Source organism: Ranitomeya variabilis, chromosome 7, assembly GCF_051348905.1.
Source record: "Ranitomeya variabilis isolate aRanVar5 chromosome 7, aRanVar5.hap1, whole genome shotgun sequence".
Lineage (NCBI taxonomy): Eukaryota > Metazoa > Chordata > Amphibia > Anura > Dendrobatidae > Ranitomeya > Ranitomeya variabilis.
The window spans coordinates 43,991,911-44,003,567 of NC_135238.1; the positions used below are offsets into that span (position 1 = coordinate 43,991,911).

The 11,657-nt window shown below is 53.5% G+C and overlaps 1 protein-coding gene across 1 annotated transcript; it reads right to left on the reverse strand.

Annotated features, from left to right (window-relative positions):
- Nucleotides 1-1,584: 1,584 nt before the first annotated feature.
- On the reverse strand, nucleotides 1,585-11,178 carry LOC143786204 (uncharacterized). The gene is made up of 9 exons (XM_077275492.1): nucleotides 11,125-11,178; nucleotides 10,870-10,928; nucleotides 8,408-8,570; nucleotides 7,244-7,427; nucleotides 6,999-7,154; nucleotides 2,942-3,090; nucleotides 2,406-2,482; nucleotides 1,919-2,115; nucleotides 1,585-1,685 (listed from the first exon to the last, which is right to left on the reverse strand). The coding sequence occupies exons 1-9, from the start codon at nucleotides 11,176-11,178 to the stop codon at nucleotides 1,585-1,587; spliced, it is 1,140 nt and encodes a 379-aa protein (XP_077131607.1).
- Nucleotides 11,179-11,657: the final 479 nt, after the last annotated feature.

Consider the following 11,657-nt stretch of genomic DNA (forward strand, 5'->3'; position numbering starts at 1 on the left):
CTTATGAAGTCAGCACTCCATTTTTTCAGTTTTCTATGTTACCAGGAGTTTCTTCGTGTACGGCCATATTGATACATTTATAGAGGAACAGTCACACGATGCAACTACTTTTTACCTATTTATGCATCATTTCCGGAATTTTCTAAACTACATCAGTGATATGTCCGCCACTGCATTACAGAATCCATTTAGCTCTAGTGGTCCCCATACTTGCCATTATCCGTTCTGCAATTTCTGGGGCAACACCTCTATTAAATCTGTGGACAGTTTGCTCCAATTACAAAACAAGCACTAAATCTATTGTACTACTTCTAATCTGATTTACTATGCTGCACGTGAGTGTCCATATATATGGGGCTGCATTACACTATAGAGGCTGCCTATGGGGGTGCATTATATTAGGGGCTGCATTACACTATAGAGGCTGCCTATGGGGGTGCATTATATTAGGGGCTGCATTATACTATAGAGGCTGCCTATGGGGGTGCATTATATTAGGGGCTGCATTACACTATAGAGGCTGCCTATGGGGGTGCATTATATTAGGGGCTTCATTATACTATAGAGGCTGCGTTATACTATAGAGGCTGCCTATGGGGGAGCATTATATTACATTATACTAGGGGGTGCATTATATTATAGAAGCTGCCTTTGGAGGTGCATTATATTAGGGGCTGAATTATACTATAGAGGCTGCCTGTGGCGGTGCATTATATTATAGAGGCTGCCTATGGGATGCATTATACTATAAAGGCTGCGTTTGGGGCTGCATTATACTATAAAGGCTGCCTGTGGGGGTGCATTATACTATAGAGGCTGCCTATGGGCCTACATTATACTATAGAGGCTGCCTATGGGGGGGGGGGCATTATATTAGGGGCTGCCTTACACTATAGAGTCTGCATTATACTATAGAGTCTGCCTATGGGGGATGCATTATACTACTGAGTCGGCCTATGGGGGTGCATTATACTATAGAGTCTGCCTATAGAGGCTGCCTATGGCGGGTGCATTATGCTATAGAGGGTGCCTATGGGGGTGCATTATATTAGGGGCTGCATTATACTATAGTCTCCTTATGGGAGGTACATTATACTATAGAGTCTGCCTTCGGGGGGTGCATTATACTATGGAGTCTGACTACGGGGGGTGCATTACACTTTAGAGTCTGCCTATGGCGGGTGCATTATGCTATAGAGGCTGCCTATGAGGTTGCATTATACTATAGAAGCTGCCTATGGGGGTGAATTATATTAGGAGCTGAATTATATTATAGAATTGTTATCAATAAAAGATCCAAAAATAATTATGTGCTTAAACATTGGGCTTATTAGCCACATCAGCGCCACCAGTCCTTCCTATTTCTTATATTGTAATCAGCCCCTAATCGCCCGGACCCCCAAAGATCCCGAGATTCTCCGTCAGAACAGAGCTATGGGGGAAGCCATGAATTACGTCCTATGACTGATGTGTGAACACCCGGACAGTACGGGGGGCCGGGGAGGTGACGTGCTGTGGATGGAGACCCCTTTAGGAGCTTGTCACATTGGGGGTGTTAGAGCCCTAGGGGTCTCTGGAGACGTCCTACCTTCTTCGGGCCTCCTCCATTTTCAGTCGGCAATTAGGGGTCTCGTGTTCCTTCTTTGATGGGTGGAGTCTCGTCATGGGGGTCTCGGGACAAGATCCTGCGGGAGCAGCCAGAAAATGGAGGGTTACGGTAACGTAAATGATCGGGCAGACCCCTGTATAAAAGCCGGGAGGTGGGAGCTGTGATGGGGTCACTGCAGCGGGAAAACAGAAGTTTGCAAAAATGTCTGAATTTAAAGGGGCCGTTCCCTTCTGATCTAATGTGCCAGAAAGGTGTTGTGGGGGTCCCACTGATCCCCCAGATGTCAGTCCTCCACAGGCGGATACTTACCGGAGGACACCGGGCTGTCCCCCTGCTGGCTGCCACGGTCCCCACATGGCGGGATGGAGGGGCTCGGAACGGCAGTAATTGGAGGGCGGCGTTTTCGGGACTTGGCTGCAGACAGCAGAAGCATGCGCGCGGAGCGGCTCATGGAGGCCGGGGGAGGGGAGGCCACGCTCTGCAGCTTGTCTCGCAGCTTCTGACTCCTACAGGTACAGACACGACATGAGGGGGCAGAGGATTAAATCCCAGGACCCCCAGAAATAACAGCTCACAGGTGGCTGAGATTAATCAGAGCTCAGACCAAAGGTGCAGTAACCGCCCTCTCCAGCAAAGCAACGAACCTGAGATCAATGAGTCCGGCTGTACAACACTGTAGAAGAGCTGCAGTGTAAAGAATGGTGGAGGGACAGAGCACCAGAAGGGACGCTGCTGACTGCACCCACAGACCGCGAGATCCCAGGAGCGGGTGAGAATGCGCCCAGCGGGTACGTACCGGGCCTCGGGGTCCTGAGCGTCCAGGGTGGGCTGCTCTCCGGAGTGTAGGGGAGAGACTGGACAGGAGCGGCCGCCCTGTAAGGGAAAAAGAGCAGTGATGGGTAACAGACGGCCTGGAGCTCGACTAACGGCAGCGCTGCCGAGAGCACAACGGAGGGTGGCCGCTGCCGAGAGCACAACGGAGGGTGGCCGCTGCCGAGAGCACAACGGAGGGGGGCCGCTGCCGAGAGCACAACGGAGGGGGGCCGCTGCCGAGAGCACAGCGGAGGGGGGCCGCCGCCGAGAGCACAACGGAGGGGGGCCGCTGCCGAGAGCACAACGGAGGGGGGCCGCTGCTGAGAGCACAACGGAGGGGGACGGAGGATCTACAGTCCCCTGCAGTGGATTCAGTCTCCTCCTACGGAGGGAGATCCATCATCCGGGGTCAGATGTGTCAGCCCCTCTGGAAACAAAAGGCATGCTGGGAGATGTAGTTCCATGATGTCATTAATGAGGGAAGTAGCCGGGTCGTCCTTCCTACACCACACGACGTACCCCAGAGCCTTCGAGCCGCTCCTCATCCTCTTCATCCGGGGTGGAGAGGACGCGGATGAACGACAGACCGAACTGCTCCTGCTTGTTGAAGGGCTGCGTGCAGGTGACACGGTCCCACTTCTCCAGGGCGGCTCCTGCGAGGAAGTCTCCTGCCGAGGGGAGTCTGCTCTACAGAAAAACCTGCAGTCCCCCCAGAGCAGCACACACTCCAGTCACCTCCGGAGCTGCATCCACAGAAATTATTCATATACTCCAGCCACCACCAGAGCTGCATCCACAGAAAATATTCATATACTCCAGTCACCAGAGCTGCATCCACAGATAATATTCATATACTCCAGCCACCTCCGGAGCTGCATCCACAGAAAATATTCATATACTCCAGCCACCTCCAGGGCTGCATCCACAGATAATATTCATATACTCCAGCCACCTCCAGAGCTGCATCCACTGAAAATATGCATATACTCCAGCCACCTCCAGAGCTGCAGTCTGTAAATTCACACATTATGCTCCACTCACATCTACAGTGGCATGTAACCGTTTATCCCCTGCTGGTCAGAATCACTGTTATTGTGAACAGTGAAGAGAGCTGAAGATGAAATGATCTGTAAAAGGCCTAAAGTTACAGATGTCGCCTCTCCTTGGTGTTTTAGGCAATAAAAATATATATTTTTTTCATCGTTTACATTTTAAAAATTACAAAAAGGAAAATGAGCAGATGAAAAAGTTTGTGCACCCTGCATGGTTAGTACAAGTATCAGCCTGTAAACGCTTTCTGTATCCAGACACGAGTCTTTCAGTTCTTGTGTGAGGGATTTTCCTCCGTTCTTCCTTGTAGAATTCCTCCAGTTCTGTGAGATTCCTGGGGCGTTTTGCTTCCTCTGCTATTTTGAGGTTTCGCCACAGATTTTCAATGATGCTGAGATCAGGGGACTGTGAGGGCCATTGTAAAACCTTCAGTTTGCCCCTTTTCAGGTCTATTGTGGATTGTGACGTGTGTTTAGGACCATTCTCCATATGTAGCAGCCATCCTCTTCCTCTTTTCACCTTCAGCTTTTTTACAGATGTTTTTTTCAAGAATTTGTTGAAATTTCATTGAATCCATTCTTCACTCTACCCTTGAAATTTTCCCCAAGCTATTGGCTGCAACACAGTGCAAAGAATGATCCTCCCCCATGCTTAATGGTTGGCGAGATGTTATTTTCCTGACATTCTGTGCCCTTTTTTCTCCACCTTTTATCATTGTGGCCACAGAGTTCTATTTTATCCTCATCGGTCCACAGGACTTGTTTCCAAAATGCATCAGGCTTGTTTAGATGTTCTTTGCAGACTTCTAAAGCTGAATTCCATTGATTGGATGCAGGAGAGGTTTTCCCCTGATGACTCTTCCATGAAGGTCATATTTGTGCAGGTGTCTCTGAACAGTAGAACAATGTACCACAACTCCAGAGTCTGCTCAATCTTTCTGAAGGTCTTTTGCAGCCAAGTGGGAGTTCTGATTTGCTTCTCTACCAATCCTATGAGCAGCTCTTGATGAAATTTTCCTTGGTCTTCCAGACCTTATCTTGACCTCCACTGTTTCTGGTAACTGCCATTTTTTAACTACATTACTAAATGAGGAAAAGGCAACATGGAAACGCTTTTCTATCTTCTTATAGCCTTCTCCTGCTTTGTGGGCTCCACCATTTTCCTTTTCAGAATGCTAGGCAGCCGCTTAGAAGAATTCAAAGCTGCTGTTTTTTGGTTAGAGGAGGCTGGGTTTTTATAAAGCTGGGAAATTTCCATCATCGGCCTTTCCTAACAATTATAGTGAAGAAGCCATAACCTTAACAGGCTAATTAAGGTCTGAAACCTGGGTCAAAGTTATCTGAGCACACATATATCCAAGGGTGCACAAACCTTGGCATCAGCCAGTTGTCCTTTAAGTAATTTTGAAAATCTAAAAGATGAAATTACTGTATATACTCGAGTATAAGCCGAGATTTTCAGCCCACTTTTTTTGGCTGAAAGTAACCCTCTCGGCTTATACTCGAGTCATACCCAAGGGTCGGCAGGGGAGGGGGAGCGGAGCTTTGTAATAATACTGCTCCTGGCACGGTCCCTGCACGTTTTTTTCCCCCCCGACAGCTTGTTTCTGTAGTGAGCGGTCACATGGTACCGCTCACTACAGTAATGAATATGGACCCGACTCCACTCCCATAGGGGTGGAGCCGCATATTCATTACTGTAATGAGGGGTACCATGTGAAAGCTCACTACAGGAAGAAGCTGCCGGGGTACAGACGTGCAGGGACCGCGCCAGGAGCAGGTGATATAACGCAGTGCGCTATATTCACCTGCTCCCCGTTCCACCGTCGGCGCCGCTGCCTCCTCTACACTGACACTCAGGTCAGAGGGTGCGGTGACGCAATTAGTGCGCGCCGCCCTCTGCCTGAACATCAGTGCACAGGATGGGGAAGACACAGCGGCGGTCGGCGGTGGAATGGGGAGCAGGTGAATATAGCAAGTGCCGAGGGCCTGAGAGGTGAGTATGCGATTTTTTTATTCTTTTAATCGCAGCAACAGCATATGGGGCAAATGTCTGTATGGAGCATCTTATGGGGCCATAATCCACATTTGTGCAGCATTGTATGGGGCATATTTTAATATGGAGCATCTTATGGGGCCATCATGAACTGTATGGAGCATTATATGGGGCTCCTGATTTAATATGGACATTCAAAAACACTTAACCTACTGATGTCTCAATTAATTTTACTTTTATTGGTATCTATTTTTATTTTTGACATTTACCAGTAGCTGCTGCATTTCACATCCCAGGCTTATACTCGAGTCAATAAGTTTTCCCAGTGTTGGCTTATACTCAAGTACATACGAGATATAGATAGATAGATAGAATTTTCCTTCTCACCCCAAATGGGGGTGGTCTTTGTTGTCCTTCCTCATTCTCGAGTCCTCCTGGGAGTTTGAGGGTTCTGCGCAGGATCTTAGCTGTTCCCAGCATTGCGCTTTTCTGGACAGAGCTCAGATGTTGCTCCTGGGATCTGTTGCAGCCATCCTTCCTCTTAGGGGTCACTGCTCCACGTGCTACGATCACCACTGGAATCACTGTTGCCTCCACACCTTCTCCAGTTCTCCTCTGAGGCCCTGGTGTTTCTCCAGCTTCTCATATTCCTTCTTTCTGATGTTGCTGCCTCATCTATTATCATTGCTGTCCTCTGCTCCTTGTCTACTATCACGTCTGGTTGGTTAGCCAACACCTGCTTATCCATCTGGATCTTTAGATCCCACAGGATTTTAGCCCCTTCATTCTCCACCATTTCTCTGGGGTCTCCCACCTGGACTTAGCCCATACGCTGTGCAGATGTTCCTGTATACAGTTCCCGCTCCTTGGTTGTGGCGTTCGGTAGACGCTGTTCCTGCATTTCGCATCCTGCCATTGTGTGTTGGACGATTTCTGAGGTTTCTTTGCATAGTCTGCACCTTGGGTCTTGTCTTGTAGATTCCGGCTTCTATGGATCTGGTCCTTGGTGCTCGCTCTTTTGCCGCTATGATCAGTGCCTCTGTCTCGGAGTCCAGCTTTCTCCAGCCATTGGTAGGATTTCTCCATGTCAGCCGCCTCCATTATCTGTCGATGGTACGTCCCATGCAGCGGCTTGTCTTGCCATGGTGCTTCATGGTCCTGCTCCTTCCAGATCTGTTGCTGCCTTAGGCTCTCTCAGCATCTCATCGTTTGGAGCCATTCTCCTGCTGTATTCCTGGATACTCCTGGTTTCATCCGTGATGGTGGCTTGGATGCTTATCAGGCCTCGACCACCCTCCTTTCTGCTGGCGTACAATCTTTGGGTGTTAGACTTAGGGTGGAGACCTCCATGCATTGTGAGGAGCTCTCGTGTCTTTTGGCCAGCACTGTTCACAATAACAGTAATTTTGACCAGGGGTGCACAAACTTTTACATGTTGCTGTACTACAGTCACACCTAAAGCTGCAATAAATAAAAAATTACATTTTCTGCACCAGCCACATCTAGAGCTGTTGTCACCATTTTCCTTTACCCTCTTTGAACATCCGGACCCCTCTGTGGTTCTTCATCAGTCTGGCGTCTGCCGGTGGCATCAGCGTGGTCGTGGGGAGGAGAGTGGTGAACCCCTTATCCAGAGTCCAGATGGAACGTCCCACGTCGATCTGTAGGAAGGCCGAACCACTGTTTCCTGTTCACGGGGGCGGACACAACACATGAGAGCAGAGACACCCAGTCACACACAAGCTGGAACACCAAGATCTGCTCCAACTGCGGCACCTATATCAATGTAGCCGATGTGACAGGCTCGATCCAACTGTAACTCCACCCGGAGCTGCCGGCTGCGGTCCCGGGGACAGCTGAGCCACGCTGGGTGAGGTTGTCTATCAGGAGATTCTCCACCGGATGTTTTGGGCCTTGCAACAGGTGGAAAGAGAAGTGTGTAACCTGCACGTCGAGGCTCCTGCAATACAAATAGGAGAGCAGAACGTCGGGGCCACGTGAAGACCGAAACTGGGATCATAAACACAAAAGAAATGCTGTCACAGCAGGCAGTAAAGCGAGCGGGTAATCCGCCTGCAGTGTATGTGCCGCCATCTAGTGGCCAAAGGTAACACACACAAGAAGATGGAAATATTAGGGGGGTTTTGCTCAATTAAAAAACAAAAAAATAAATGAAGCAACAAGTGAGTTGTGTGAGCCCGAGAGACCGAGGTTTAGCCCTAAAAATAAGAATTGTAGAATAAACAAATCATGGACACGTCGGGCGCGGCCTCAGGAGCTGCAGAGGTCAGCTGTGCTACACTGCCGGCATCCGCCTGTACCAGGAGCAGCTCCCGGCCCACTGACATTAGGGCGACCACAATCCCGGCGGGGGAGACAGCGCGCCATGTTGTGCTCACAGTCACTACGGGCAGCCGTACACTGGGGGGGGGGGGAGGGCGGCGACCGCGCACTCTGGGGGGGGAGGGCAGGGACTGCACTCTGGGGGGGGGGCAGGGACCGCACTCTGGGGGGGGGGGCAGGGACCGCACTCTGGGGGGGGGGCAGGGACCGCACTCTGGGGGGGGGGCAGGGACCGCACTCTGGGGGGGGGGCAGCGACCGTGCACTCTGGGGGGGGGGGGGCAGGGACCGCACTCTGGGGGGGGGGCAGGGACCGCGCACTCTGGGGGGGGGGCAGCGACCGTGCACTCTGGGGGGGGGGGCAGGGACCGCACTCTGGGGGGGGGGCAGGGGGGCAGGGACCGCGCACTCTGGGGGGGGGGCAGGGACCGCACTCTGGGGGGGGGGCAGGGACCGCACTCTGGGGGGGGGGCAGGGACCGCACTCTGGGGGGGGGGCAGGGACCGCGCACTCGGCGCCATGATGCAGAACACGGTCCGGCTGATTGTACAATGAATTGGTCTCCAGCAAAGTAACGCACAGAAAACGCCATTCACACCTCGGTATTCGGTAACAACGTGAACCGGCCTGGGTGTACCAACATGGCAGCGTCTACACTGGAGTTGATTTCTTGAGGGGGAGGAGTGATTCCTTGGATCATGACATCACCGGAAAGGGCGGAGCCTCCTTCAGTCCAATGAAGATCCGATAACAGGAAGCTGCTGGTGGAGAAGAAGAGAAGTGAGGAGAGGACCGAGGGGCTGCAGCACGGAGCCGTGTGAGGAGAGGACCGAGGGGCCGCAGCATGGAGCCGTGTGAGCAGAGGACCGAGGGGCCGCAGCATGGAGCCGTGTGAGGAGAGGACCGAGGAGCTGCAGCATGGAGCCATGTGAGGAGAGGACCGAGGAGCTGCAGCATGGAGCCGTGTGAGGAGAGGACCGAGGGGCTGCAGCACGGAGCCGTGTGAGGAGAGGACCGAGGGGCTGCAGCATGGAGCCGTGTGAGGAGAGGACCGAGGAGCTGCAGCATGGAGCCGTGTGAGGAGAGGACCGAGGGGCCGCAGCATGGAGCCGTGTGAGGAGAGGACCAAGGGGCTGCAGCATGGAGCCGTGTGAGGAGAGGACCGAGGGGCTGCAGCACGGAGCCAGTGTGAGGAGAGGACCGAGGGGCTGCGGCATGGAGCCGTGTGAGGAGAGGACCGAGGGGCCGCAGCACGGAGCCAGTGTGAGGAGAGGACCGAGGGGCTGCAGCATGGAGTCGTGTGAGGAGAGGACCGAGGGGCTGCAGCATGGAGCCGTGTGAGGAGAGGACCGAGGGGCTGCGGCATGGAGCCGTGTGAGGAGAGGACCGAGGGGCCGCAGCACGGAGCCAGTGTGAGGAGAGGACCGAGGGGCTGCAGCATGGAGTCGTGTGAGGAGAGGACCGAGGGGCTGCAGCATGGAGCCGTGTGAGGAGAGGACCGAGGAGCTGCAGCATGGAGCCCTGTGAGGAGAGGACCGAGGGGCTGCAGCATGGAGTCGTGTAAAGAGAGGACCGAGGAGCTGCAGCATGGAGCCGTGTGAGGAGAGGACCTGCAGCATGGAGCCGTGTGAGGAGAGGACCGAGGAGCTGCAGCATGGAGCCGTGTGAGGAGAGGACCGAGGGGCTGCGGCATGGAGCCGTGTGAGGAGAGGACCGAGGGGCCGCAGCACGGAGCCAGTGTGAGGAGAGGACCGAGGGGCTGCAGCATGGAGTCGTGTGAGGAGAGGACCGAGGGGCTGCAGCATGGAGCCGTGTGAGGAGAGGACCGAGGAGCTGCAGCATGGAGCCCTGTGAGGAGAGGACCGAGGGGCTGCAGCATGGAGTCGTGTGAAGAGAGGACCGAGGAGCTGCAGCATGGAGCCGTGTGAGGAGAGGACCGAGGGGCTGCAGAATGGAGCCGTGTGAGGAGAGGACTGAGGGGCTGCAGCATGGAGCCCTGTGAGGAGAGGACCGAGGGGCTGCAGCATGGAGTCGTGTGAGGAGAGGACCGAGGAGCTGCAGCATGGAGTCGTGTGAGGAGAGGACCGAGGGGCCGCAGCACGGAGCCGTGTGAGGAGAGGACCGAGGGGCCGCAGCACGGAGCCGTGTGAGGAGAGGATCGAGGAGCTGCAGCATGGAGCCCTGTGAGGAGAGGACCGAGGAGCCACAGCACGGAGCCGTGTGAGGAGAGGACCGAGGGGCCGCAGCATGGAGCCGTGTGAGGAGAGGACCGAGGGGCCGCAGCATGGAGCCGTGTGAGGAGAGGACCGAGGGGCCGCAGCACGGAGCCGTGTGAGGAGAGGACCGAGGGGCCGCAGCACGGAGCCGTGTGAGGAGAGGATCGAGGAGCCGCAGCATGGAGCCGTGTGAGGAGAGGACCGAGGGGCCGCAGCATGGAGCCGTGTGAGGAGAGGACCGAGGGGCCGCAGCATGGAGCCGTGTGAGGAGAGGACCGAGGAGCCGCAGCACGGAGCCGTGTGAGGAGAGGACCGAGGGGCTGCAGCACGGAGCCGTGTGAGGAGAGGACCGAGGGGCTGCAGCATGGAGCCGTGTGAGGAGAGGACCGAGGGGCTGCAGCATGGAGCCGTGTGAGGAGAGGACCGAGGGGCTGCAGCATGGAGCCGTGTGAGGAGAGGACCGAGGGGCTGCAGCATGGAGCCGAGTGAGGAGAAGACCGAAGGGCTGCACCGTGGACCCTTGTACAAGGGAATTGGGATCAGGACTCGGTGTGATGCGCTGAGGATGTAATGTGGAAAGGGGTTGGTGTCAATTGAGCAAAAGGAAGATGATGAGGGGCTGTGGGGAATGGAAGGATGATGAGGGGCCGTGTGTGGGGGGATGATGAGGGGCTGTGGGGAATGGAAGGATGATGAGGGGCCGTGTGTGGGGGATGATGAGGGGCTGTGTTGGGGATGGGAGGATGATGAGGGGTTGTGGGGGGGATCATACATACTGGTTTGCTGTAAAGTGAATGGGGTGATGTAACTCCCGTGTACACAGAATAGAAAAAAAACAGCTTACCGGAGCTCAGAAGCAGAGTCCCTGGGACCAAATGTAAATAAAATCTGAAGAAAGTCCAGCTGATAGGAAATGAAACAATTTAGTGGAAAAGAGATGAAAAATGAAAATGTGTTAATTTGCAGAGAGCATAGCAACACGAGGCCATGTGTGTCTGAAATGCGCGTTTCTATGCTGTCTCTGCAATTTAGCACGTTTTCATTTTTTATCTCTATTCCAATAAATGTAGCAATTTCCAAGAAGCTGGATTTTCTTTACATTTGTAATTCTCCTGTGTTGGGAGGTGGGGATGTCGCTCTCGTGAGGCTGCATGTTGGGGGCTGTGTTGGGGAAGCCGTCACTCCTGTGCTTTTTGTTACATATCGCTAACGTGGCTTAGGCTACTTTCACATTTCCGTCTTCTGGGCTCCGTCGCAATCCGTCGTTATGGGCAAAAAACGGATCCTGCAAATGTGCTTGCAGGATGCGTTTTTGTGCCCATAGACTTGTATTAGCAACGGATGGGCACACGTCGCATCAGTCATGCGACAGATCCGTCGTGTTTTGGCGGACGCGATGCACAAAAAAAGTTCAGTGTAACATTTTTTTGTGCGATTTGTCTGCCATTTCTGACCGCGCAAGCGTGGCTGGAACTCTGCCCCCTCCTCCCCGCTCATCACAATGGGCAGCGAATGCCCACGTTGTGCTAAATTTAGCACAACGTCCGACAGTTTGCGACGGCCCCGTACCGACGGAAGTGTGAAAGTAGCCTTAGTTGTACATATTGGTTTGTAAAGTTTATTGTTAGACTT

Excerpts from the sequence above, each read along its gene's own strand:
- LOC143786204 (XM_077275492.1), bottom strand. The coding sequence starts at position 11,178 with ATGCAGCCTCACGAGAGCGACATCCCCACCTCCCAACACAGGAGAATT. Across the intron at positions 7,428-8,407 it reads CGTTGTTACCGAATACCGAG|GAGCCTCGACGTGCAGGTTA; the intron begins GTGTGAATGGCG and ends TTTGTATTGCAG. Across the intron at positions 1,686-1,918 it reads GGACAGCCCGGTGTCCTCCG|GATCTTGTCCCGAGACCCCC; the intron begins GTAAGTATCCGC and ends CTGCTCCCGCAG.